The 27304-nt window shown below is 42.0% G+C and overlaps 1 protein-coding gene across 2 annotated transcripts; it reads left to right on the top strand.

The window, feature by feature from the left end:
• Positions 1-1281: 1281 nt before the first annotated feature.
• arhgap22b (Rho GTPase activating protein 22b) lies at positions 1282-27290 on the top strand. Of its 2 annotated transcripts, XM_077550566.1 has the most exons (10): positions 1282-5901; positions 12748-12947; positions 17991-18078; positions 21989-22117; positions 23672-23879; positions 23952-24084; positions 24151-24224; positions 24393-24514; positions 24628-25603; positions 25882-27290. In XM_077550566.1, the coding sequence occupies exons 1-10, from the start codon at positions 5859-5861 to the stop codon at positions 26102-26104; spliced, it is 2196 nt and encodes a 731-aa protein (XP_077406692.1). In that variant the 5' UTR covers positions 1282-5858; the 3' UTR covers positions 26105-27290. The 2 variants fall into 2 exon arrangements, with proteins under 2 accessions (XP_077406692.1, XP_077406693.1); XM_077550567.1 differs by lacking the exons at positions 1282-5901; positions 12748-12947; positions 17991-18078 and adding an exon at positions 20529-21147.
• The last annotated feature ends 14 nt before the right edge of the window (positions 27291-27304 follow it).

Genomic DNA, 27304 nt, shown 5'->3' with positions numbered 1-27304 from the left:
TATAAATCCATTTCCATGAATAATTGAGAGCTTCAATGTCAAGGTGATAAAAGCAGTTTCTAATCTGTTGATTGCTTTAACACTTATTTCCAGGAGATGATCAATTCTCCCTTCACGCCAATTTCTTGTGACTCGCAAGAGGTCGATAAGACTTGGAAAAAGTGCAAATAACCTCACCACCCACTGTAATTTTTTCTTTTACCACATGGCTGAGCTGAGGAGTGCTGAGTGGACAGAAATAAGATCTCATCAGATACATTCATTAGGATGCAAGCCGTCTGATATTGACTCAGCCGAGCTGTGAGTCTGACCTTTTGTTACAGCGAAACGTGACAGAGGAAGCCTGCGGATAGTCAAACGTCCAATTTCATGTACTCTGATTTTTTTCCCTCCATTATATTCAAAATATTCAAGCCTTCAGCTCTGACCACATCTCACCTTGAATACAAATCAGTGATAAACCAAGACCTTGGTTGACCCCGCAACCTGCTGGGGGTCCCTTTACAATCTAATGCTCTTTGCACAATGCTCCCGGATACATGCACTCTGCCGCTGCTATTGAAAATCAATTCACAGCTATACACACACAAATAGATGGACTGTCTTTTTGTTCTTCCTTGCTTTCCACTCAGCTATTCCATTAGTCTGCTCCCCATCCGACTTACTTTCTCTCGCTCTGTCTGCCAGTCGCCTAAATACACACGGGCGGGCAGAATGAATAAAAGTGCGGCGGCGGCCAAGCCTGTGGCCACAAATAGAATTGAATTCATTTTAATTACCCGCCTTTGTTTCCGTTATCGGCTGAGAGGCCAAATTGGACTGTCGGAAATGAGACTAGAAAGTCCAAAGCAAAAGCGGCACTATCTTAAAGTTTCATCTGTCATGTGGTGGTATGTCTCTCTAAAAGAGTCACTTTCATTATCTTAAGTATTAGCAAGCTTTTCTGCAGTGTGATTTTTTTTTTACCATTAATGTAACTCCTCATTTGTAAATACTGTACAGTATGCTAACATTGCTAATGCACAAAGGTGAATTAGTAACCGCTTTGGCAATGAAAAGATTTGGGCAACATTTTAACACAGTGGTTCTAAAAGGGGGGTATTTGAAGGCACCCCAGGGGTTACATGAGATTTTAAAATATGTTTAAAAAGTAAATGTAAATATTTCTTTTATATATATATATATATATATATATATATATATATATATATATATATATATATATAAAATTCATAAAATGAATTTTATATTCAGTCGGCTATTCAATTTCAGTGTCGTAAAAAAACAGCATCTCCCCCATACCAGAATGGTTTGATCCAACTTGTCATTATGCCACCTTGATACACCTGTCAATCACTTGAAAAATTTATTTAAAATTCTGTTAATTATTTCTTTTGGAGAACAGAGCTTTACTATGAGCTCAGAAGATGACACTTTAAATTGGTAATTTTTCTTTATTTATAATTAAATTAATTGTATTTTTTTTTTAATAATGTTTCCAAATAGTTCAAGAAACCAATCAGAAATGCTGGTTAGGGGGTACTTGGCTGGGGGAAAGAAAAAAAAAATTCACAGGGGTACGTCACTGAAAAAAGGTTGAGAACGACTGTTTTAACATTTAAAAAAAAATGCCAATGCAGACTATTGCCATCTATAGTGTGTTTGTCACAGTCTGCTTATCCTGTCAGCTGTCATTGCATTGGTGGGTGAAGTCATGTCCATGCCCTAATAGTCAGTGACAAAGGGGGGGGGGGGGGTTGCTAAAAGGGGTTAAAGAGCAACACCTGTCTACTTTGTGTCCCCTTAGTCTGTCAGAGTACTCTCGTTATATGCCATCGCATAACTTTCTTTGTCTTAATGGCAAGGCGAGAGTGAGATGGTGACTGAATGCAGATCGTTTATTTCACCATTTTTTAACTGCATTAGTAGGTTGACGCTATACAGTTTTTTTTTGTTTTGTTTTTTTTGTTTGCTTTTGGTACCGGTTTTAATCTAGCTGTGTTCTGTCACAACAGCTAGCCAGCGGCTAGCGCTAAACTAGTTTATAAGGGTTCTTCATCTCTCCGGTCCAACTTTTCCAACTCTTTGCCAACTCAGTCAACATCTGACTCTTAGGACGATGTCAGATGCCAACTGGCGTTGTTGATACACTGCCTAGATGGGCGTTATTAATTTATTGATTAACAGTGTAATTGAATGCTCATTAGTGGGCTAAATATTTTTATACATGCTATAAAAAAAATATTGGATTGATATAATGCCACATATGTGATGTTATTCATAATCTGTCTAAATCTAAATGAGTTGTTGTTGATGTAGGTGTTAACCACAGGAAGTCAAAATAAATGTAATCATTCATACCACTTTAGCCGTCACATACAGGTTCTAAAATATAGAAAAACTGTGACATAATGAATATTCACCGTCACCTAATCACGCAAACATCCAATAGTATTCATTTTTGGTGTGTTGGCAGATGAATAAAAAGGTCGACTGCAGCCAGTCATGCCCAATTAATAAATAACGCTAAGTCAACAGTCGCACCTTCAACATCCAGACCCCCTCGTCTCTACCAGCCTGTCTTAACACGGCCCCTCCCTGCCCCGATGAAATTTTAATCATCCTGTTTCAATATTTCAAAAGGTTCTCTCCAATTCAGTGATGTTATTTGGCTTCAGTGGTGAACAGATAATGGAGCGGGTTCTCGCTGTTATTGTGGCGCCGCTCGACAGGGACGACGGCTGTTGCTCAAGATCACCTTGAGCCTTGGCGGTCTGAGAGAAAGCAGTTGTGTTGTCAGTGGAGACGGATGGAGAGGTCTGGAAAAAAAAATCCCTTTTCGATTTAAACTCCACACTATTAGCAAGTTTTTGTGTGGTCCCTCCCCGCCCCCACCCCAAAAAACGTTTCCACAGGGGATAAAAACAACATTGAGTTGGGTGGTAGAATCACAAACAACTTTCAGTGCCACACCCTGGATGGAGTGGTCACACCGCTTTGACTTTGAAACCCACAGACTGGCATTAAAAGCTTTTTATTATCCTTTTTTTTTTCTTCCTGATCCTAGTTTCTCACATTTTACTCGTCATGTGACCACTATCTTTCAATCTCATTTGATTTGGGCTTGAGCCATGTGTGTGCGTGTGTGTCCTAATGTGCTGCTTCATTTCAGATGCTTGTTGGCTTTTGTGTGCGTGTGTGTGTTAGTGCCTGTATGTCAAAAGAGGACACACACACGCATATGTAAGCACACCCCTCCACCCTCTCGATATCTCCTTCCTTCTTTGCTCTGTAATAAGAGCAGCTGTGGCCGCTCTGATTCAATTGCAGTGCAGGACTTATGGCTATTATCCAGTGTCGACTGGCGCAGGAGGGCTGGCTGCTGCTGCTGCTGCTGTGGCACAGCTGCGCCTACAGCAACACCAGAAAACCCACTTGAGTCGAAAATGTAGACATCCCACAAACTCAAATATTTTTGAAAATCCTGCACAGGGCAGACTTATGGGAACAAAAGTGTTTCTAATCACCTTAAACTACAGTTTTGTATTATTTGTGATTTTTAGGATAGTGCACTAGTGGTTAGCATGTTGAAGTTCGTGGTTGAAAGCTCCATCGCACATTCTAAATTGTTTTTGTTAGGCTAGTTGAGACTCTAGTCTAAATTGTCAATATGTGAGTTAGTGGTTGTTTCTTTGCTAGCCTTTATGAGATAAGAAATGTTGGATCCAAATTAGACTATCGATCTAATCTAAGTAACCAAATCACTAGAATCGTGGCAGTAGGGTGATGTAATCGGAAACATGGTGGAAGGAATTATGAACAGTTCAAAATAGCAGTCAGTCTGATATCTGCTAGAAAGCACACAAAAAAAGCCTACTAGAACATCTGAAATGTATTTGTAGTTGAAGGGGAAGTGAACCTTGTTGAGAGGAACCAGTTGAGGTGGCTCGGGCATCTGGTTCGGATGCCTCCTGGACGCCTCCCCTGGGGAGGTGTTCCGGGCATGTCCTACCGGCAGGAGGCCCCGAGGACGACCCAGGACACGCTGGAGAGACTATGTCTCTCGGCTGTCCTGGGAACGCCTTGGGGTCCCGTCGGATGAGCTGGCTGAAGTGGCTGGGGAGAGGGAAGTCTGGGCTTCTCTGCTAAAGCTGCTGCCCCCGCGACCCGACCCCGGATAAGCAGAAGAAGACGGACGGACGGACCGACGGGGAAGTGAACCCCCATAACGTTGACAACAATATGTTCTATGCAGCTCCACTAGTCTAAATACGGTATTTTGGTTAACAATTGCGTTAGTGGAATATGAGTCAAGCAGCAAAATCCAGGAGTTTTGATCAATATCAAAAGGCGGCCATTTTGCCACTTGCTGTCGAGTGAAAACGGCATCACAGTTGCTCATGTAACCAATCACAGCGCAGCTTCAGAAAACAGGTGAACTGTGATTGGTCGTTGCCTGAACCCTGAGCAACCGTGATGTCATCTTCAGTCGACATTAAGTGGCAAAATGGCCGCCCCCTGAGATGGCTAAAAATGGCTGGATTTTGCTTCATAATTCATATTCCACAAATGTAATATTAATCAGAATGTCATGTTTAGACTAGTGAGGTCACATACAACATTACTGCCAATCAATGTTTAGGGTTGACTTCCCTTTTAATCAGAGGCACTTTAAACTTTTAACTCTCTGAACAACCACGTCCCATTATAGGCGGGTGTGCACACTTGTGCAACCTCATCTCAATTGCTAATTTTTACTTCCACTTTCAATGTTTTTTTTTTTATGAAGTTGTAAAGGTTGTAGGTCACACTGATGGTGGAAAACATTTTCACAAATTCAAATAGGGGTGTACAGACTTTTTATTTCCACCATACATTCTGACTAGGTGACGTCAATGTAAGATACAACCGTGAAAACTAATGTATGAGACATTTATGTGGCAAAAAAAACATGCCAGCAAACTTTTGTAATTTCGAGAAAAAAAAGGAAACATTTTGCAAAACAAAATGTCAATTTGTTTTGCATCTATTGTGTCAAATTTAGACTTTGGCTGTAGGGGACAGGATGTTATCGGACCCATTTGGAAGCATATTTCCCTCCACTGCTTTTCCAGTGTTGTGCCATTGGAATGCCTGGAGCAAGTAATTACTATAGCATCTGGGAATTCCGCACATTTGACTTTGAGTCGAAAGGCAATGTCACTCGAGGAAAACCAGAAGTGGCCAGGATGGCGTATTTTAGGAACGTGGTTGAACGGATTTACAAAAGAAGGGAATTCGAGCGAGACCAAATGGACTTCTTAGAATAGTGAGAGAAAATGATAGAGGAGGAAGAAGAATTGGGGAGGGGGTGTGATTATGAGGGGGGAGACAAGCTCAGAAAGTCTTAATTAGGTGGAGGGGGTGGTGACACCTGCCACATGACACACCCCCCCCCCCCCCCCCAACACACACACACACACACACACACACTCAATTCCCTTCTACTTTGAAATAATTCAATCTTGCAGAAGATGGAACCTAAAATCTGGATTACATTTGCTCAGGTATATTTTGTCAAAAAGCTCCATCCACCCAAGGCGGATGCACCACTATGAATAATTCAGCAGGGAGGGGTTGAGGCCACTGGGCGTGTGTGCATAGAACGAGAGAGAGAGAGAAAAAAAAGGGTAGTTCCTCCCCATCCAGTCCCTCCCTCTTTTCTGGTCCCGTTCCCCTCCCTTGTTTTCCCAACCCCCAGCTGGCGGCCGCACTGCAGAAGGTCAGAGAGAGGAAGAGGAGGCTGCGGGAGAGACGGTCAGGGGCGGGGGTGCTTGGATGTACACGAACATGCCGAGAGGCGAGCGCGCGGACGAGCCATGACCACCATGCTGAGTCCCAAGATCAGACAGACCAGAAGAGGTAGGACACTTTCAAACATCCTCTTTTGTTAATGACAAGTCTGAAATATTGCTAGGATGCGACTGACATGCACTTTCACGCATTCAAACCTTCAGCCTCACTTCTTCTCTACTATCATGTTTCACAATTGAAATACTCAACAACTGGACCGTTCTACCAGTGTGAAATCCGTTAGTAACCAATTGCATCTCGAGTTTCATCACTGCTATCATCAGCCTGCCGTCAGCTGCGTGTGCGCTCGTAAAAGGATGCGTTCATAAGCCAATGTGTCCCAAGTTCACGTGTCCTTCCATCCTTCCGTCCAATTATTCATCTGGATGTCATTAAGATGTAATGAATAGCTCCCGATAATGCCAGTGGGATGCGGAAATCCTCTCCTGGAGCTGCGTGAAATTGCTCCTAAAGAGGGTTCAATTTTGCATTTGCATATTTTATCAGACAATAGGCATTGGGCATGTGTGGTTTAGGGATTGACATATTAGCTGCTTGCGTCGGACTACTTAAGCCAAATTTTCATATTCGTCCAAAAATCTAAATTGTTCAAAATTAAATTGGGATTTATTCTTCCCGAACTGCTGTTAAAGCAGGAAACTGATGAAAAGAAGCAACATGCAAGATTAATAACAATACAGTCTTTTGGACCCAATGCTGGGTTAGCTATTTCACCCAATTTGGGTTACTTTTAACTAGAGATAGACCGTTATGTTGTTGTTTCAGGGCCGATATTGCTTATTAGTAGTCAAGGACGCCGATAACCGATATTTGGAGCCGATATTCATTTTCACTAAAAGGGAAAATATTGGCATTAAAATTTGAAAAAATACAAACTCCTGCTCTTTTTTTTTTTTTTTTTTTATTAAAGCATATCGTCACACACATATGTCCATTTTTTCCAATTTATTTTAAATGTATTTATTATTACTATTATTTTTACATTTTTAGGATGTCTGCATTCAGTTTCATCCCCAAAAACATAAATATGTAAAGAAAAACGAAAAAAAAATTAAAAAAAGGCAAAAATGGACATAAGTGTTTTTCACATAGCAGCGACGAGATGTTTTTAGAACAACTTTTAGGGTTCGTAGAATATTGGTGTTTAAAAAAAAATCTTGGTCAATAGTAGACATCTTTGTTTTAAAAATCTAACAAAAAGTTCAGGGATCTCCCAGGGGCAGTAGCTTGTCTTCAAAAGTTGAATAAAAACTGACGTAAATAGCTCCCTATTGTTTTCTAAAATTTCAAAATGTCTGAAGTAATACAATTTTACTTGTCTTTGTTTTAATTTCAAACAAAACAGAAACTGCGTAGAGTTCTCAGGGTCAGCAGCATCTGTGAAAATCTTAATAATTAGTTCCCTGAACCCCCAGCCCCCCCCCCCCCCCCCAACACTTTTTTGAATGGATCTATTATCGGCAGTATGATTCTTCAAAATGGCTGATGCTGATATTCGTTAAAATGCTGAATATCGGCGCCGTTAATTACCCAGTAAGAGTGTTATTGCACCTTTAATGACATCTGATGGAAGAGGATTTAATTGTTGTTCTCATCACTATACGTCACTGGCATAGATAGATGATTGAATATGTGCAAAGCAGGTTTTGAGAGCTACAAGCGTCTGGTAAGAGTTTATAGCTTTTGCAGCAAAGATCTGCTACGAGAAATGCAAATACGTCCTAACTGCGTTTATCTTTGAGATTTCCCGAGATCCTGCCACTGTTTTAATTTCCTTCACATAAGCCGCTTCCCTCTCCTACAGCATGTATTTGATGCGCGTTGCCATGGTTTCACCATGTGGCAACTCTCTGAAATTCTGCATGAATAGCAGATACGACGTAATCCCTCTGTGGCGTTCGAGCATATACACATGGATATAACGTCAAATGCACATACTGCTGCATCAGTTCCACTCCACTGCAGGTTCCACATACAGCCCGTATATGAGCCGCCACACCCCTCGTAGCTTGTCAGTGTGTAGATTTAAACACACACAAAGCGGTGGGGTCATTTATCAACAGTGGTGGGCTAACCGCAAGTTCCGCGCCGATGCACCTGTAACTCTGTCCGCCATAAATCACCACCCAACGACTAGATTAATGGAATTAAATTCCTCCAGCAAACCTTGTGTACGTGTGGAATGAAGTGCATGTATAGCTTGATGGTATACGTGTCAGACATAGTAAAAACCCAAGCCCGATAAAAGGAAGTCACACTATGTGGAGTATTTTTTTATTTTTTTATTTAGCTGTTGTGTATATGGAAAGGCAGCATCAGCGTGTTGTGCTTGAGTCAACAAAGATGTATATGGAACATTCTGCAGTATGAAAGTCTTTCTCTTATTTTGGTTACCTTATTTAGTACTAGGAGTGTGCATCTCTCCAATAAAAGACAATTGGATACGCATCTCGATACACGGCGTGCGATAACGATTCAAGGATAGTTCATTTCTTAAGTGGAGCAATTCAGTCCAATTAACTCATTCACTCCCAGCCATTTTCACTGAAGCAACCCCCTTCGCTCCCGGATTTTGACTGATTTTGCAAGGCCGACAGAATATTGTGTTCTATTGCTATAAAAACATGGAACCTACCAAAAGAAAGACCAGAGTCTCTTCTTTCATCAGGAAAAAAAGTGTATTTGTATCTGTTTCCGTTTTGCAGCAATTAGCATTAGAATATAGCTAAGTTTCATCATTATTCACAAACCTATTGAAAACACTGGCAAAAAGAGCTTGTTGCAACATGATCGGCTGATCTCTTATACTCTGCTGCCACCTGCTGTTTTTGTAATAACTACCATTGCTTCAAGCATTCTCTTCAGTTGAGAGGCTGCCGCAAAGCCTTTAGAGTGCATATATATAATACGCATCCAATAGCAGACAGTTCAATAAGTACCTCGATACATGAGGTGTGAAGGTCAGTACATTTTAAAGTTGAACAATTCAAAACACATTTTTGAATCGAACCTAATTTTCCAATCAAAATCGGTTTTCACTTCTGTTATGGCCAGTGAATGGAATTTGATGAATTGAAAAAATATGAATACGATATTTTGTCAACAATGCCATACAGTGAGTCTGAAAAAGAGAAAGCATTTTACAAAAACAGTCGTATATACAGTGGTGCCTTGAGGTACAAGTGACCCGACTTACGAGTATTTCAAGATATGAGCCACTGTCCCGCAACGGGCGAAATAGTCTGTGTTATATATGGCTATATGAACACAGTGAAAATATTAACTATCCTTTGTGAAAAATGACTAATATTACTACATCTTAGTACTCTTCTAGTAGACTCTTCTTCATGTGTATATTTGTTTGTATTATACTGCCCCCAGGTGGCCAAGGTACATACACCAGAAATGACAGCATAATGTGCGCTGAAGTGAAGTTGGCAAAAACTAATTAGGAAAAGGCAAATTAATTAAAAAAAATTTTTTAGAACGCTTTAACATTTAATCCAATGGGGCAAATATAATTTACGATAAGAGTGTTTTTAGTTATGAGCGTGTTTACGGAACAAATTCAACTTCTACTACTATATGATCCATCCTTCCATATTTCCAATCACCTGACTTTTATCTGACGGCCAAGCTAACCGAAACGTTTGTATGTCTCTTCCATTCTGAGCCAATCGGATCCATTTTTGGACATGTGCCACCTACTGAGTGTTGGCTTGCTGTTGAGGCTTGAAAGGACCCATGAGGAAACTATGCATAAAACACAATAGACGTCTATTCATGCAAGTACAGCAGACGGGGCATAATAGCTTGTTGCAAGCTTATTTATTTATTCTTGTCCCCTTTTGACCTGGAAAAGGTTCAAATGTAACATATGGGTACATTCGTGTATTGTAAGTTTTGACTCCTCCTGGAAGAAATTATGCTAAGCCTCTTGATGTTTCCCCTCCCAAAATGTGTTTCATGGCAAATATGATCCCTGCTCTCTGTTCCAACTAATTGCGGTGGTTATGCATAAAGCACGCGCCGACACTAAAGCTTCCGCACTCTTTTATATTTGAACATCATACAAGTGGCCACAGTGCAGATCCACCAAGCCAAGGAAGGTCTGAATCACCATTCAGCACAAGGTTCAAATTGGAGCTTTGGCACTTTTAGACCCAGAAAAAAAAAAAATCTGTGACTCAAGAGTGAATCACAGACTTGTGCGTTCCACTCATCCACAGCTGACGTGTTAAATAGGGGAATGCTTTGATATGAACACTGTCGAGAACGGATGAAAATAAACCGTATTAGCGTCGACTTATAGCGTATCTAATTTTAAATAATCCGTTTTTGTTGCTATGAGTATTAATGAGTCTGCATCCTTTCAGTAACCACTTTTGGTGATTGAGTTAAAAGCAGCCACAGAGAAGATAAGAACTAGACCGCGTCAAAAGAAGACTAATGGAAGGATAAGCGTCATTAATATGAAGTCGATTACAATATTATTTATGAATGCAGTGTTCATTTAAGTCTTTTGTCTAACCTCTCTTGCTCTTCTTGGCAATTATAGTTCAATGTTGATCATTTAATTTCAAGAATATGTGACCTCACTAGTCTAAATATGACTTTCTGATTAATATTATATTTTGGGAATATGAGTTATGAAGCAAAATCCATCCGTTTTTAAATCTAACAACCAATCACAGCGCCGCTTTAGAAAACAGGTGAGCTCTGCTTAACTCATATTCCACTAACACAATATTAACCACAATACTATATTTAGAGTAGACAAAGTGCAATTTCTGATGCTGAGAAGTTGAATAGCTGAATGCTAAGATTTGAATGTAAATTGAAACATAAATTGTGAAAATTACACACTTTTACTTTTAGTTAAATAACAAATTAAAGAAAGCTTGAACTGCAATCTGCCTAAAATGGGATATAATCATTTCAGTGAAATTATAATCAATTTCCTGATCTGATAGTCAGTCGGTATCGAACCATCGAATGTGGTCCAAGCGGGGGGGTTTGAACCCAGGTTCTCTGCCATGGATATATTTGCAATGTACAGTCGGAGGTGGGATTCGAACCTGCACTACTAATGCTTCAGCATTCCCACAACTAGTGGGGCTGCATAGAAAATATTATCCCCCCCCAAAAAAATGTGGGTTTGACTTCCCCTTTAAGGAAATACTGTAGTTTGTTTCGTGTACTGCATCATCTTGACAATTGCAGTGAAAGTATGCCTCACTTTACCAAAAATACCACCACAGTAATGCTAAACTAAATAGCTACGGGCCTGACATGTCCAGTGAACAAATAATAAGGCTGCTCTATAAGAGGCTCATGCCAAACATACCCAGCACATTTTTCAATGTCATCACAAGTCAAGCCTCTTGAGTGATGCAATACCACCAACTGTGCGCTTCAGAAATCTTGATTTGAGGCCATAGGATAGAAAATTACAATTCTGAATTTTAAGCGGAGGTGGATACTTCATCTCACTAAAAACTGCTACGGAATGAATACCAGGCAGCTGTTATGTTAGATTTACGGATATTTAACTGGGTGACGAGTGGCAGTTAAAATGAATCAAACACTTGTCACCCTTGGAGACGAGGTCATTTTTAGTAGTGCCATTAAAACGTTATCCTTACAGTTATATGTGAGCTGGAAAAAAAATAAATGAGGCAATGAAATAGAATTGATTTTCTTTTCCCATTTCTCCATCCCCATATTCCTTTTGCAACATTGATCACGTCTTTGCACGTGTGTGTGCGCGGGGACGTCGTCTGCACAGTTGAGCTGTATAAATTATTCATGATCATTAAATTGTGCGGCCTTGTTTGCATACCCTGCCATGAGTTCATACCTGCGCGCCATAAAATCCATATGGCCGAGTTGGCCAGAAAATCAATAGTCAACTTTGTTTGAAGATGCGGATAATGTCTCCTTTCTTTTCTTTGGTCCTTCCTCGGGTCTCCTGACGGCCTCACGACTCTGGCTGGAAGTGTTTGGTTTAGGTGAACGGTATGGGATTTTTTAATAGGTTTTAGGTGAACTAATGAATACACTCGCACGCACGCACACACGCACGCACATACACATACTCACCCACATACAAAAAAAAAAATTCCAAAAAATTACAAAAAAAAGAGAGCAATGATGATGACATGTCAAATCGGTAAAATTACCGAATGAACAATACTGAGCTCTCGAGGAACAAAAAAAAAAAAAAAAAAAATGAAGATGCGGATAATGTGTTATCTCAGTCTGCTGTCACATTGGGACAGGGCTGCACTGCCGGTCCCTTTGCTTGGAAAGGGCCCTTGACTGAGCTCAGGTTTCACACATTTGTTGAGAAAGGATCGAGCCAGTCAGTCCCATGTGGTCCTATTATCGCAAGCCCGAGCCGTTTGCCTTTCTTTTGGCTCGTGGCGAGACAATAAGTCTCTCCCAAGGACCTTCCAAATGGAAGGGAGGTGAAGGGGTGAGGTGGGGGGTGGGGGCTACAATCCCTGTCACCCCAGGCTACATCTGTGTGTGTGTGTGTGTGCGCCCCATCACCGTCTCCACATTATTTGTGTTCTGTTCTTATTTGCGCCTGCTGCCTCTCTATCTCATCTTGAGGTGTTCTTGCCCGGGGGGCAGAAGGTTGCGTGTTCCTGGGTTGATGTGCAGCATACCCAATGAAAGATAACACTGTAGGATGAAAATGGAAAAGAAGAAAAAAAACATGGCATGGGGCCAAGACGGATAATGGAGTTGTCAACTCCATTATTGACTAGTCTGTAGTCAGTGGTGAGAAGTAATGAAGTACAAACGTGTTACTGTATTTAAGTAGATATTTTTAGATATCCGTACTTGATTTGACTTTTTCCTGTCCCTCTGTCCATTTGAAAACAGCCCGGTCCAAGAGCATGGTGATGGGCGAGGTGACGCGAGGCTCCTGCCAGCCGGCCTCACCTAGCCTCCAGGAGGGGGCGCTAAAGGCCGGCTGGCTGAAGAAGCAGCGCAGCATCATGAAAAACTGGCAACTGCGCTGGTTCGTGCTGCGCTCGGAGCAGCTTGACTTCTATAAAGACGAAGAGGAAACCAAACCACAGGTAATTACAAAGCGAGACGCATGTTGAAGCTATTACTCCAACTTGTTTATGGCAAAGTTGTTGGCTTGGGGAACCGACGACAGGCACGTCGTTGCCATCAAGCATTCTGATTGGCTAACAGGATGGTAGAAGCTCATCTAACTACTGATTTTTTTTTTTTTCATTTTCATTTATTTGATCATCTCAACACAAATATTCATTAATGTTGGCAAGGTCTTGAGGTGTCATATCTTTTTATGTGGAAATTTTGACATTTCACTTTAGAACTTTTATTGTGTAATATTATATCTAAAAGTCCCTATAAAGTGAAAACATATCACAGTGAAGAGTTTTTTTTAACAACCCTGCCAAATTTGAGTGAGGCACTCGGCGCAAAGTCCCTGTCTTCACATTGGCTGTCACATCAAACTTTAATTTTTATTTTTTATCTTGCTCTTCTGCCTACTCTCCATGATGTGCCTGCACTCATGGTTGACAACGTAGCGCACTAAAGCAGCCGGTCCAAAGCTCTTTTCGACACACTTCATCATTCAAATCATAATAATAATAATAACAACTAGAAAAATTCCTGCAGAAATTTTGAATGGGACTGCTGACTCTTGTAAATGAGCTGAACAGTTTAACATTTAAACGACTGGAATCGGTCAAGAAATGTGGAAGTTAACCATAATCAACATAAACTAAAAGTATCTCACTGTCCCTGAAAATGTATTTAAAAAAATGTAAATGAGCTGAACAGTTTAAAATTTAAACGACTGGAATCGGTCAAGAAATGTGGAAGTTAACCATAATCAACATAAACTAAAAGTATCTTACTGTCCCTTTAAGAAAAATGCAAATTCACGCACACACATTTGACTTGGAGACGTCACGCACCCACATTCCATTGATATTGTATGAGAGACGCACACCTCGAACAAAAGCCTCTCACGACTTAACGGTTCAAGATGCAGATTCAAGATGCAGATTCAAAAAAATGTCTCGTTAGAACGGCAAGGGTTTGGGGAACGCAAGCATGTTCTCACTTTTTTAATCGGATGAAAAATACCCAAATGAGAGCAGGTTGAAAACTTATGATTTATCAGAAATGAAGAGGAAAAAGGAGGCGAATTTAACATGGAAAAGATAGGCGAGTTAGTCCGACTTCTACTCGCTTAAAGTGAAAATAAAGGTACTAAATGACACCTTAGCCAAATAAAAGTTAGTTTGTCTGAAAGAAGAGACTTGTCACTACAAAATGTGAGAATTTGATGTCTAGTGAGCAAAGATTGTGGCCATGGTGACGAGTTGAAGTGAAACTTTTGACTTTTGGAAATATATTTTTTTGGTTCCCACCACTCAAAGCCTAATTGCTCCACAGAGTGTAATAGAAGGCTATTTCACTCACTGTCTTTGAACCCGCACAGGGGGGAGAGCTTTCATTCCTTAAAATAAATTTTGACACTGAGTTAAAGATGGGAAAAATTGCTACAAAATGAGCTAAAATTCATATCGGTCGGTTAACGTATGCGCGCGCAGCGTGTCTTGGAAAAAAGGTGCTTTATCTGTAATTTGTTCCCCCTTTCTCCATTCATTTCCTATGGGACTTTTTTGGGAATTGCGTCGCCATGGTAACTCGGAATTCCTAGAAAAGTAATGCCGCACCGAGTCAGATCGAGCCGCATCGTTTGATACCTCATTTGTCCCGGTGCGGTCTACGGTACGGGCCGCATTTTTGCGGAAAAATCTGGGGATTTTCTAGGGTGGAGAGTAATATGTGCTGCTTTCAGCAGTCCCATAATAATACAACATTTGACCTGCCACCTATGTCTACTCTCCACAATGTGCATGCACTCATGGTTGACAACGAGGCGCTCTAAAGTGGCCACACCAGTCCGAAGCCCTGGTTTACATGCTGGTTGGAATAAAATGTCCCCAACTCACTATTCCGCTTTTCTTTGTGTCATGTACCGACAACGAGAAAACAAAACCGGAGCTAGCTAGCTAGCTAACTGCACATGGCAATTGCGCGGGATAACAAAAGTGCCGACATTTTTATATAGTGAGGGAAGAGGCAACTCATTCCAGGGCCCAAAAATGTTCACAGTTGAATACTACCTACTCAGTCTTTACACATTTACAGAATTTATCTTCAAACATGTCTAATATATTTAGAAGCAACTCTCTGAATTCAGTCTTTGTTCTTTAAGTGTTGTCAAAGTGCAGTAATCGGTATCATAAAATTACCAATCGCCAACAAATTATGAATGAGGTTTTAACACTATGGCATAATGGCTCAAGTACCAGTCTAAGTGTTTGTAGCACACACAACATAGCACTTGCTTTCTTCCTCCATTAGTGCATCGAGCTAAAAATATTTGCAAGGAAAAATACTTAATTGATTCGATTCCTTTCTCAATTGAAGACCCCTTTTGTGGCTGTCTGCTGACTCATCCTTTCCCTCTTTAATAAGCACTTACAAGTAATGGAGTGGGTGTGTCACTGGGAAGGGGGGGTGAGGGGGCAGCAGGTTAGCTGGATAGGCTTACAATGCTCTAACAAGAGGGGATGATGTAATCCAACAACAGAAACAGACAGCAGGGCCATCTTCAACAAAACGCGCATGCACACACCATTTAAAACATAATAATCATCACTGAGTATTCCTGACTGAAAACTTGACACTTGTATTGATTTTTCCCCCCAAGTCTTCACTCTGGATGACTGCTGTTTATTTAATGTGGGCCATCTGCCATCACGGTCTTTCCCCCTCACACCCACGCACACACCAACACCGGATGACGTCTTCGACTCATTGCAATCTCTATTCTATGGGGATCGAATGACCGAGAGGCCGCGCAGACCACCTTTAATCAAAGCTCGCCAATATTCACCCGAGCCGTATCGATTAGCAAGCCGTGATGCATTCCGCTTTGGCACACAAGACCGAAATGGGCACTCGCACATATGCACAACCTCCCCCTCTGAACACAGGATGTGTGAGAACGTGTCATCCCGCCTTAGTTCTCACTCTAATCTTCTAATCGATAGGATATTTGAAACTGGGAGTGGTGCTCTGAGGGAGGGGGGGAGAAGTAGGATTATTGCTACAATATAACCACCCCCTTACAAAGATGACAGAAAAGGCTGACAATAGATCACATGGCGAAAGCACACGGTGAAAATCAATAAATGGACTTTAGTTATTAGCCACAAAAAAAAAAAGGATGGCAGCGCACACCACGTTTCTCGCATATCAGGTTGTATTTTATTACTATTTTTCATTCATCTAAATTTTAATTAAATATCGTGTTTTGATAAGTGGCCAATTGGAAATATGATTGAAAAGGTGCGGGAATGTGACCACATTGCAGTTCAGCTGACAGATCCATTTCAAAAGGTGTTTGCATTTTCCATTGCAGTTTCACCAATAGTAACATATGACAGTGGTGTCCAAACGATGGCCTGCGGGCCATATATGGCCCACCGTCTATTTTAAGCGGCCCCGCATCTAATAAATTCGACTTATAGAGCGTTACTAAATATGCAAAGAAACTATTTACAAAGAAACTATTTACAAATAAACTACTTACACTTCTCTTTATAATGTGTATTTCAGATTAAGTAAAAATGCTTCTCTGCACTTTCTAGTAGGGATGTAATGATATCCAAATATCACGATACGATATGAAGATATTGTGGGGAGGTTGGCGATATTAAAAAAAAAAAAAAAAAAAAAGTCACAATATTGTAAAAAGAAAAAAGAGCTTATACAAAAAAAATGCACAATATTGTACTTTTGTACATAAGAGCAATGCATATAAACCACCTACAATCTCTAAAAACACTTAATATTGACTCGGTTCACAGGCATATTAATAAATATGTTTCCCTTCATCTGACGATTAGCGTAGATTTTAAACATAGAAGGGCCAAAACGTCCCTAATGAAAATTAAATTGCACTTAAAAACTAGCCACCAGGAGGTGCTAGAACTGCATAAATGGAAATCAAATTGACTTTTTTAAAGGGATACTTGACGCGTTGAGCCATTTTCAGCAGTAAAAAAAAGTTAGTATATGTCCAGAATGAATTTGATCACTTCATTATATTTTGTATACAATTAACACATTTAAAAAAAAAAAATTCCACTTGATGTTGACTGAAGATGACGTCACCTGTGCTGAGGAAGTAGGCAACGACCAATCATGTCTCACCTGTTTTCTGGGTTTGGTCAGCAAACTGAGCCACGTTGTTACCTACTTCCTCAGCACAGCTGATGTCGTCTTCAGTCGACAGCAAGCGGGAAAAAAATCGTTTTTAAAGGTATTAATTCAACATGAAAAATAATGAAGTGATCAAATTCCTTCTGGACAAACTATTAACTTTTTTACTGCTGAAAATGGCTCAATGAGTCAAGTATCCCTTTAACAGATGTGCTGCTTTTACTATCGTTGACATGACGACGACGATATTGTTGCAGTTTTATGATCACGATATTGTCGTTATGGTTACGACAACAATGACACTTTTCATACCAGCTTGATCCTCTTGTTACGCCTTGCCCATTATAAATTGCTCATCCCCTGCTGCCTGTGTTGTTGTGAGCATGTAAGCACCCTAGGGATTGCCCACCCTCACCCCTCCGAACCTACAATCTCATGGTTCCAACGCTTCTCCTGTGCTGCAACCAGCCGCAGCGCCCGCCTCTTCCATTTGTTGCCATGGCTACTAATGTTGGCGAGGGCCCGGCCCACAGGCTGGGGCGCTTTGGCAGAGCGGGGCTGTCTGTTTGATGGAGGATGCCAGTCAGCAGATTAACAGGGCCGAGCTACAGACGCTGGCGTGTCTTCACAAGCTCACTTGGTCTTAGTTGTCTTAGCGGCTAAATGGGTATTGATCTTGATCATGTATTCTGATCATCTGCGTGGGTCCCTGTTTAATTATAAGGAGATGGTGACACAAGATGTAGTACAAGGAGGGGGCGTGACTCTCATGGGTGAAAAAGAGAAATAACCCAAAATTGTTTTTTTTGTTGAAGCTCAGTTTTGTTTGTGTATTTCAGGGCTGCATACCTCTGCAGGGTTGCCAGGTGAACGAATTCACAGCCAACCCAGATGAACCAGGAAGACACCTTTTTGAGATTGTACCAGGTAGGAGTTCTCGATGTAAACAGCAGGGGGCACTGTTTGACAATATTTCGGGTATAGATGATGCATTAGAGTAACTTTCTAATCTCACACTTTTTCATCATGACACAATGGCAATGGCTAGTATTGGGCTTCAAACACAAGCTGCTACAGTGTGTGTAGCAAGTTTTTAAATAATACACACAAATAATTTGATGATATTAGTTATTTTGATCATGTATATCTTATTTTCCTATTTTGTGTGTACCTGAAATTGTGGTCCACCCTGTCATTATGAGCCAACTACCTCATTAAGAAACTCTCAAAAAAATTTGGGACATTCCAACCTCTTCATTCAATAGAGGCTGCAACGGTGTATAGTTGCAGAATAAATATTTTCACGTTTTGTAATCGTCATCATATTAAGCATGGAGTTGGATGTTGTCAATCTTAACATGTCCACTCTGTCATAGTGACATATCAATCATATCGCTAATGTGCTCAATAGCCAAAAATGTCCACCCTGTCAGCAAGCTCAAATGTGTCTGTTTGCTTGCAGTCAATTGCAATTACAGTATATGAAGTGTCATTTAAAATCTCACATTCTGGGAAGGACATTTTAATATGTAAGTAATAAGTGATTAACATTCAGTGCATTCCTCCAAAGCAGTGTTTGCTTGGGGACCCCTCCTTGTGTTTAGAGTGGACGAGCAACTTGTGAGTGTCTTGTGTGTTTTGTTCATGGCGGGCCAACATCGCAGATGGGTGCGAACTCCAACGATCCTCTTCGCCAGGGCCATTCGGGCCACTGGGAAGTCATTAGGCGGCGACTGATGCAAGTGCGCAAATCTGCACTCTCACCTGGAACATTTACTATATTGTAGATGTGATTTCTGATTACCAACATGTTTTGAAGATGGGGATTAATAATAGTATAATGTAACTTTAAGAACAAGGTCAAATGGTTTTTGATCCCGCCAATTGTGACAAAGACGCTTATGAAACATTGTTTAATTTAAGAGGCACGCCATCTGTGACCAATTTCACCCTTTTCCAAAAAATTTAATAGTTTCCATCTTTCAAACTTTGGGCGATTAAATAGTTTGAAACAGCCTCATTTAAAACAGATGTATCTCTAGGTCACCGTTTGTCAAATATTTAATTGTTGCCCCATTTCAGCTTGTAAATCTTACACCAAATGGTGCACAGCAAAAGAAGAAATTGGTTCGAATGTGCCTCATTTGCACCTTTCCAGGGTCGCTTGTCGTAACATATACAGCAACTCATTTAATAAAAGTTTCAAATGATAATAAATGCCTGGGGAAGAAATCCTGGCAGCATTTTAGCAAAACAGCAGTTGGTTTCTATTGGAGCTTTGGAGCCAAATAAAGCCGATTTCTTAGTCATGTGCCAAATTTGGAACTGAGGTGGTTGGTATCAAAGCCTGCCGGCAATACGGGAAATGGGGGAATTACTGGCATTTTTTTTTGATTTAATAACAGCTGACTCAGGGCGGAAAGTTCTGTTGTGATAGGGTGAAGCGGCTTCTGACAGCTTTAGCAGCACAACTTCAGGCCATTTTCTGACTTTATGGCTCTCAGAAGAAACCATGACAGATTCTTTGATCTTTGTAGCATTGATTTCTGTGTTGTTGTCATGGTGATTAGAAAACATTCTCATCCTGTTCTGCCAAGACAAATTTCTTGTTCAGTACTTATTTGTTCTTTTGACCGAATTGATAGCTCCTCTTATTGTGTAGTCTGTGCACCCTCACAGAGCGAAATAGCTTGACAGTAAACTTGACTTTGAAGTTTTCTTTAGGACGCTCGTCAGCATTTTGTGCTACTCAGCAGAGGCCTTGACGATGATGGCGTGTGACATTATTACATAAAAAGTATCCCTTCGTGAACACACTTGTCTTGTGCTTGGTTACTTTGTGTGGAGGAAAATGTTTTCTTGGTAACTGAACCCCTGACTTCTTTTTATTTTTTTTTATCTTTTGCCACATTTTAGGATTCAAAGATATAAAACTATAAAAAAAATTCTTTTTTTTCTTGAAGAATCAACACTAAACGGGACTCAATCATGAAGTGGAACAAAATGTATACTATATTTTAAACTTTTCTTTACAAATAACTGAAAAGTAGGGCATGTGAAATTCTTCACCCCTTTTCTCTAAGTGCAGCCAACTGACTGATGAAGTTCGCTGATGATTTCTGAATGTTGACCTAAATGACTGAGGACAATTTCTGAAATGACAATTTATCACCGTCCGTCATTTAGGTCAACATTGGATCAGGGAACTCCTGACGTCAGTTGGCTGCACTGAGAGAAAAGGGGGTGAATCATTTCACATGTTCAACTTTTCAGTTTTTTATTTGTTAAAAAAAAAGAAGTTTATAATATCATATACATTTTGCTCACAACTGTCACACTTGGTGTTGATTCTTCACCCCCCAAAAATAAATAATTATTCTAAATGTTTTTGTTTGAAGCCTGAAATGTGGCAAAGGGTTCAAGGGGGCTAATACTTTTGCAAGGCATTGCACGTGGTCTCACCTATCCGCAAGCAACATTGTACTTCAAATATGCATTAGTGGGATGATGAATACGGCAATGGAAACACAGCAAATTACTAGCTAGTAATTTGCATAAACTAGTGTATTTTGGGAAAGATTTGGAGGACAACCCATTTTCCAGCACACATGAGTGACACGGACCCAAAGAGAGAGAGTGAGAGAGAGCCTCGTCACACTCCTCCTCAGGGATTTACTTCTCCCCAGGGGGGCTTAGGGAAAGGACCCGCTGCCCACACTGCTCAATGGGAGCGGCGGGAAGAAACCGGGCAATGAAAAGAGGGACTTACGCGGTTGTAGGAGTTGGACTCCGATGCGTTCTTTTTGCATTTGTCACCGAGCATGCCTGACTGGCAACTCGGGCCATCGGTGCTACCTGCTCCAAGGCGCTCCATGCTGCAAGGGTTTAGGGCAAAGAGAGCCCCGGAGCCACTATAAGCTTTGGCGTGAAGCGTTGGCGCAGACATGGGGCCGGTGTGCTGTAAGCCGGACACAGTGAAGAAGCAACATCTCCAAGGTAACAGGGAACAGATGCTGGAGCTTTTTTTTTTCTTTTTTTTTTACTAGAGTAGTAAAGAGCCAAGAGAGGCTAGCATTGGCTAACTCAAATTGTCAGCGTTATCTTATTTAGCTGCTACAGGGATCTTTGTACTTTCTATCCATTCACTTCAGGCTGAGATGCTCTCGTGGTTTTTGGTGTCTGCCGGCTTTTGGGTGTATGGATTTTGTGTATCTGTCTGTGTGCGCACTTGCGTGTTATCAGGACATGACAAAAGATGTCCTTCATGTCTGAGTCTGCTCTTTACATTTAGAGGCCCTCATTTCAAGTTATCTCAGTTGCGCAGAGATATCCGCGGGCTGTTTGTTTTGTTATCTTAAGATAAAGCCAACAAAACTTCAGCTTAGTTTGCCATTTCAAGTGCACATCAGAAGACAGACGAGTGTGATCATCAGGATGGTGTGAGTTTGCAAAGCTGGGGGGACAAATCGCATTTGGCTTTATGGCACCACTGTTTATATTTGGGCTCCATTCTCACAGCTAAATGACTATTTAGTGACTTGATCTGGTCACAACATCCCACGCTTATTATTGTAACCTTGATTTTACTGCTAAGTTTTATTATTATTATTTTTTCTTCACTACTTATCTTATCAAAGGCATGTGAGACAAAATCTGTCTGGCGGTTAGAATGACTCCTGAATTCAACTAATTGAGCTATTCCGCCATCTAGTGGTGATAAACGTTCACAGCATGTTTGCGACACAATTATTTTGAATTCAAACATAAGTGACACAGTTTGGATTTGAATATACTACAGAATGGGGGAGTTGCATTTACGGTTGTATGTGTTTGGCAGGCGGAACGGGGGAGAAGGACCGCACGCCAATCAGCCATGAATCCTTCCTGCTCATGGCCAACTCGCAGACAGACATGGACGACTGGGTCAAGGCCATACGGCGGGTCATCTGGGCACCGTTTGGAGGAGGTAAAGATTTCACTGGCAAAGCTGTCAGGACCGCAAGACTCGTGTGTAAACAAGGGAAATATGAAGTCTATTGATGGTTATTCATATACACTATTGTGTTTATTGATGTAATAAAATAATTGATCATTACCGTATGTGGTCTTTGGCTAAAAATGGTTGGTAAGTACTTTTTTTGCTACATGCCAAATTCATTTCTAGTAGTAGTATGTATGCAAGTTACACAATACCAATATACAATTAGATGAAAGTGAGGCATTTCTAAACGAAAAAAAAAAATCAGAATTTTTCTGCCATTTTTGACAATATTTGAACATTTTGAAATTTCAAGAAAATGTATAGCACTGCTAATATTTGCACTTTTGATGTTTTTAGTGATTGAGTGTTTAGGGGCTAGCAGTAATTGAATTTTCTCGCTAATTTAGAGTTTCAACAGTACCACCAGCTAACAAATAGCTTATCTACTGTGGAAATGTCACGCATTTTCAAGAAATTCAAAATTGGCGGGAAAATTCAATGACTTGTTTTTAATATGAATAACAGCGCATAAACATCAGTTAAGTCCGAAGAAATACCCACAAACACCAAATGTGCCAATATTGGCACATTTGAGTAAAATTTCACAATTTTTGAAAATTTCAAAATGGCGGCACGTGTTCAAAAATGGTAGGAAAATTCAGAAATATATATATATTTTTTTCATCTATTCTATTTTTTTTAAATGACAAATGGTCCCGTTACAAATTCCAAACTTTTGCCATAACAGGAAAAATATTTGTATTTGCTACTCTGTATTCCCACCGCTATTGACAGATGCTATCAAGATAAAAAAAAAATCAAAGTGATGATAATAATTGAACAGTATCATATTTAACTGCTGCCGTATTCCTAAACAATTTCTTACTTTTTGCGGCTTAGACCGCATTATAAGACCCTCCAAAGCTCGCAAGGCATTTCCTAGCTGTTTGTCCAGAATAAATCTGTCAGCAACCTCTGGAGCCATCATTAACAGCGGTGCTAAAAAAGTCTGCACACATTCCATGTGTGCTGTCAACTGCTCGTCAGTCTGTCAGCAGGCTTTCTGCCTGGGCGTTCTTCAGGCACGCAATAACCACAAGATGGCGCCAAAGTACTACTTTTAAGACTCTGAATAGGTTAGTGAGTCTTTCAGCAAATAATGGAGGAAAGGATAATCATAGTAATGGGAAAATGAAGCTTCATGAAGCATTAAGGATTTTTTTTTTTACTCCTCTAAAATAATAAAAATGCTTCATGAAGCTTCATTTGTCCGTCACTAGTTAATTATAATAATAAAACACAAAAAGCAAAATGTGGGCTTTTTCTCCCAGTTTTGTTACTCAGTTCACATTAGCAAAGAGCTATGAGCTTCTTGTGCGTAAAAGCTAAAGCTAGCTAGCTTTTAAACACGCCCACATGGTTTGTCGCTTCTTCTCAGTAGTGTCGTGTAAGTCACAAATGATGTCATCAAACAAACAAATCACTTAAACATAGTTCTTTAGTATAAAGACGACGCATTACCACTTTTTGTTATTCCAGGGATATTCGGCCAGCGATTGGAGGACACGGTGCAGTACGAGAAGAAGTTCGGCCCCCGGTTGGCCCCGCTTCTGGTGGAGCAATGCGTGGATTTCATCAGGGAGCGGGGCTTGGACGAGGAGGGCCTCTTCCGAATGCCAGGCCAGGCCAACCTGGTCAAAGATCTGCAGGAGGCCTTCGACTGCGGCGACAAGCCGCTTTTTGACAGGTAGGCCCGGAGAAATAACCGCCGAAGGGAAAGAAAAGCCGTTGGCGTGCGTTTTTTGTGACTTCCCCGCAGCAACACGGACGTTCACACCGTGGCGTCCTTGCTGAAGTTGTACCTGCGGGAGCTGCCTGAACCCGTCATCCCCTTCTGCAAATACGAAGACTTTCTAACATGCGCACAGCTTTTGGCCAAAGATGAGGAGGAGGTACAGGATGCGGCCATTTTGCGGCTTCTCTCGTTTCTGTCCTGACAAGTGTTTGCTTTTCGACAGGGGGTTCAGGAGCTCGGGAAGCAAGTTAACACACTACCTCTGCCTAACTACAATCTCCTCAAGTACATATGCAAGTACGTTTTGGTTGAGTTTGGATCATGACAAGCGCATCCATGAAATAGCCTCACGGTTTCCCCCCGTGCTTTATAAGCCTGGCGGGCAGCCTGGCTTTTGTTGTTTCTCAGTCCGTCCCTGACAGAACCCTTTGACCTACTAATAAATACCGTCCATTTCCTTTCTAGATTCCTTGATGAAGTCCAATCTCACTGTAACGAAAACAAGATGAGCGTCCAAAACCTTGCCACGGTGTTTGGGCCTAATATCCTTCGACCCAAGATGGAAGACCCGGTCACTATCATGGAAGGTACAAAAATTCATTAAATATGAAATAGTCACACAGTAGTTCTACAAATGGGACTAACATCTCTAAGAGGAGAAATACAGTATGTGAAAGTGAACGTGATCCATTTCCGCTAGGTACCTCTTTAGTGCAGCACCTCATGACCATCCTGATCAGGGAACACAAGCGTTTGTACTCAGGGCGGGACCAGGTGGGCCCGACTGCACCCCAAGCGGAGCATCAACTCCTCAATCGTAGCCTCGGTGCTTGGATCTCTGAAGAGGACCTACAGACCTCCAACACAGAACAAGAACTCAACAGCAGCGCCTCGTCACTCGAAGCCAAACTGTGTGCCGCCGTCACCCCCTCGCACAGCCCGAACCCCGGACCAAAACTGGGGTCCGCGTCGGCGAAGGGGGAGACGGTGGTGAGCCCGAGTAAACAAGTCAAGAGCATCCCCTCGTGGAAGTACTCTTTTAAAAGCTCCTCGGCGCCTCGTTCTCAGCCGCAGGCGAAGCCGAGCGGGGCGGCGGTGGAACCGAGTCCCGTGTCTTCTGGCGGGGGTGGAGGGGGGAGCAGTAACTGGCTGATGAACGGTTTGTCCTCCTTGAGGGGGCACAGACGCACTTCCTCGGGCGAAAGGTCCACCCGAGACCGCGACTCCACCGGCTCCTCGCAACGACTCTCCACCTATGACAACGTCACCTCCTCGTCCAGCTTGGGCAGCGTGCCAAGCGTGGGCGGCACTCCGTGGTCCGCCTCGTCCTGTGAGATCTCAGTGCCAGACTCCGGAAACGGCGATCCCTCGGCTCACCACAACTGCGGAGCGGTGGGCGACGGAGGGGACAAAGCGGAGTGGACGGAGGGTCAGAGGGAGCCCGAGAGAGGACGGGACGGGGGGACGGTCACGGATCCCGGCTCGGAGCAAGACAGCTGCGAGGCCATGGAGCTGTGCAGCAGCGAGAACGGCAACGCCAGCGCGGGAGCCGGCGTTCCGTCCATCGTCACGTCAGACGATGGCGACGGAGTAAACGTCACACTGAGCAGTCTGGTAGAAGGCCTCAAGGACGAGCTCAGGAAACAGAAGGTCGCCTACGAGGTCAGGATCCAAAAGTGAGTATACACAGGGGTGTGTAAACCAGGGGTGGGCAAAGTCGGTCCTCGAGGGCCGCAGGTTTTGGAGGTTTCCCTCTTCCAACACAAGCTGATTCCAATCAACAGGATCAGTATCAGGCTTACGCACAGCTTGTTGATGAGCTGACCGTATATCAGCTGAAACATCCAAAACCTGCAAGACTCCGGCCCTGGAGGACTGAATGTGCCCAACCCTGGTGTCGACTTTGTATATCCATTGTAGATACGCCATGTTGTAATTTTATGGCCACGTACAGGTTGGAGGACTCCAGTGCCGCTTTGTGCGCTCACATGGAACGTTTGGAGCAGGAGATGGAGCAGGAGAAGAAGCGGCAGCGCATGCTGGAGATAAAACTGCGCAACTCGGAACGAGCTCGGGAGGACGCCGAGAACCGCAACAGACTCCTAGAGAAGGAGATGGAGGACTTCTTTTCCACCCTGGGCGATCTCACCATGAGTACGAGGACCAGCGACATCTGACCCGGCGTCGGGGTTGGTTTTCGAAAAAGGGCTCCCGGCATCAAGAATGCCGCAGGACTTTCGGCCATGATTGAGCGCTTTGAAGACGACACGGGAGGAAAGTTTGAGGTGAGGCGGGGGTTTGGCACGCTTCACGTGGAACAGGAATGCAAGTCACTTCTTACTGGTGAGCACTGACCAAACTGTAGCAAGTCAAACGAATGAATGCAATATCTGTCTCTGCTGTGTCACATGCTAATGTATGTTTGCTAAATATTAACATACAGTAAATCCACACAATTGGAGGGGAATTGGGATCGAGCCCTACCAAGGAATCGCTGTCACAAAATGTTTCGAACTGAAGCATACACACATTTGTATCACGTTTAGACCGTCAGCTAGTCTTGCCCTTCCAGTGCCTCTCTAGTCACATGACTTGCAGGTGTGTTGTGGTTTGAAAATGAAGGCCAGTTGACCTGGGGGGGCCATGTTGACTTTGGCGCACCAAGCTCAACACTGCCCTTAAAGAAACAATGGTATTTCCTGGTTGTGCCTTCAGGGGAAGTCTTTTAAAACATTGAAATGACAAAAGGTTGGCCTGGTCCACAGGTGTCACCGCCCTCTAGAACACATTGTTGGGTTTACTGGTGAAAAGCGCTGATGACCGATTACTTAGAAGGTGCCAATTATTGTGAAAGTGATTTAGTGCTTTTGAATGAAAAGAATGTATCCTTTGTAGTGAAAGCAATTGTGTTTGATGAAGCCAGCCTGAGAGGAAACGCACCGATCGGCGCTTCCTCCAGTTTGTGTCTTGGACTAACTTTGTTGGGAAGAAGAAAATGAAGCCTGTGCATATTTGTTCATCGAGCACTGCATGCTGATTAATAATGACCCAACAAAAGGGCCCAACAATGGAAAATGTGCTTTAGTAAGAACCATGTGACTGTTCTTTGTTTCAAATGTACTGCATTTTGTAAAGCAGATTTTTATTGCACAGGAATGTCCCGTCCCGGAAGACTACTAGCAACTATCACAGCAGTCCCATACGAAACTTTATTTCCCTCTAATGTATGTATGTGTATGTACAGGTATGTCACAATTAAGCCTAAATGTCTTTATAGGTCATCAATGGTGCTTTTTATTTATTTGGATATACATGATTGTAATGAATGGAAATGTATGGAGAATAAAGCAGAAATCAAGTTCATCCAAGATGTTGAA

This window comes from Vanacampus margaritifer, chromosome 18, assembly GCF_051991255.1.
Source record: "Vanacampus margaritifer isolate UIUO_Vmar chromosome 18, RoL_Vmar_1.0, whole genome shotgun sequence".
Lineage (NCBI taxonomy): Eukaryota > Metazoa > Chordata > Actinopteri > Syngnathiformes > Syngnathidae > Vanacampus > Vanacampus margaritifer.
This window is presented reverse-complemented; position numbering and strand designations above follow the sequence as displayed.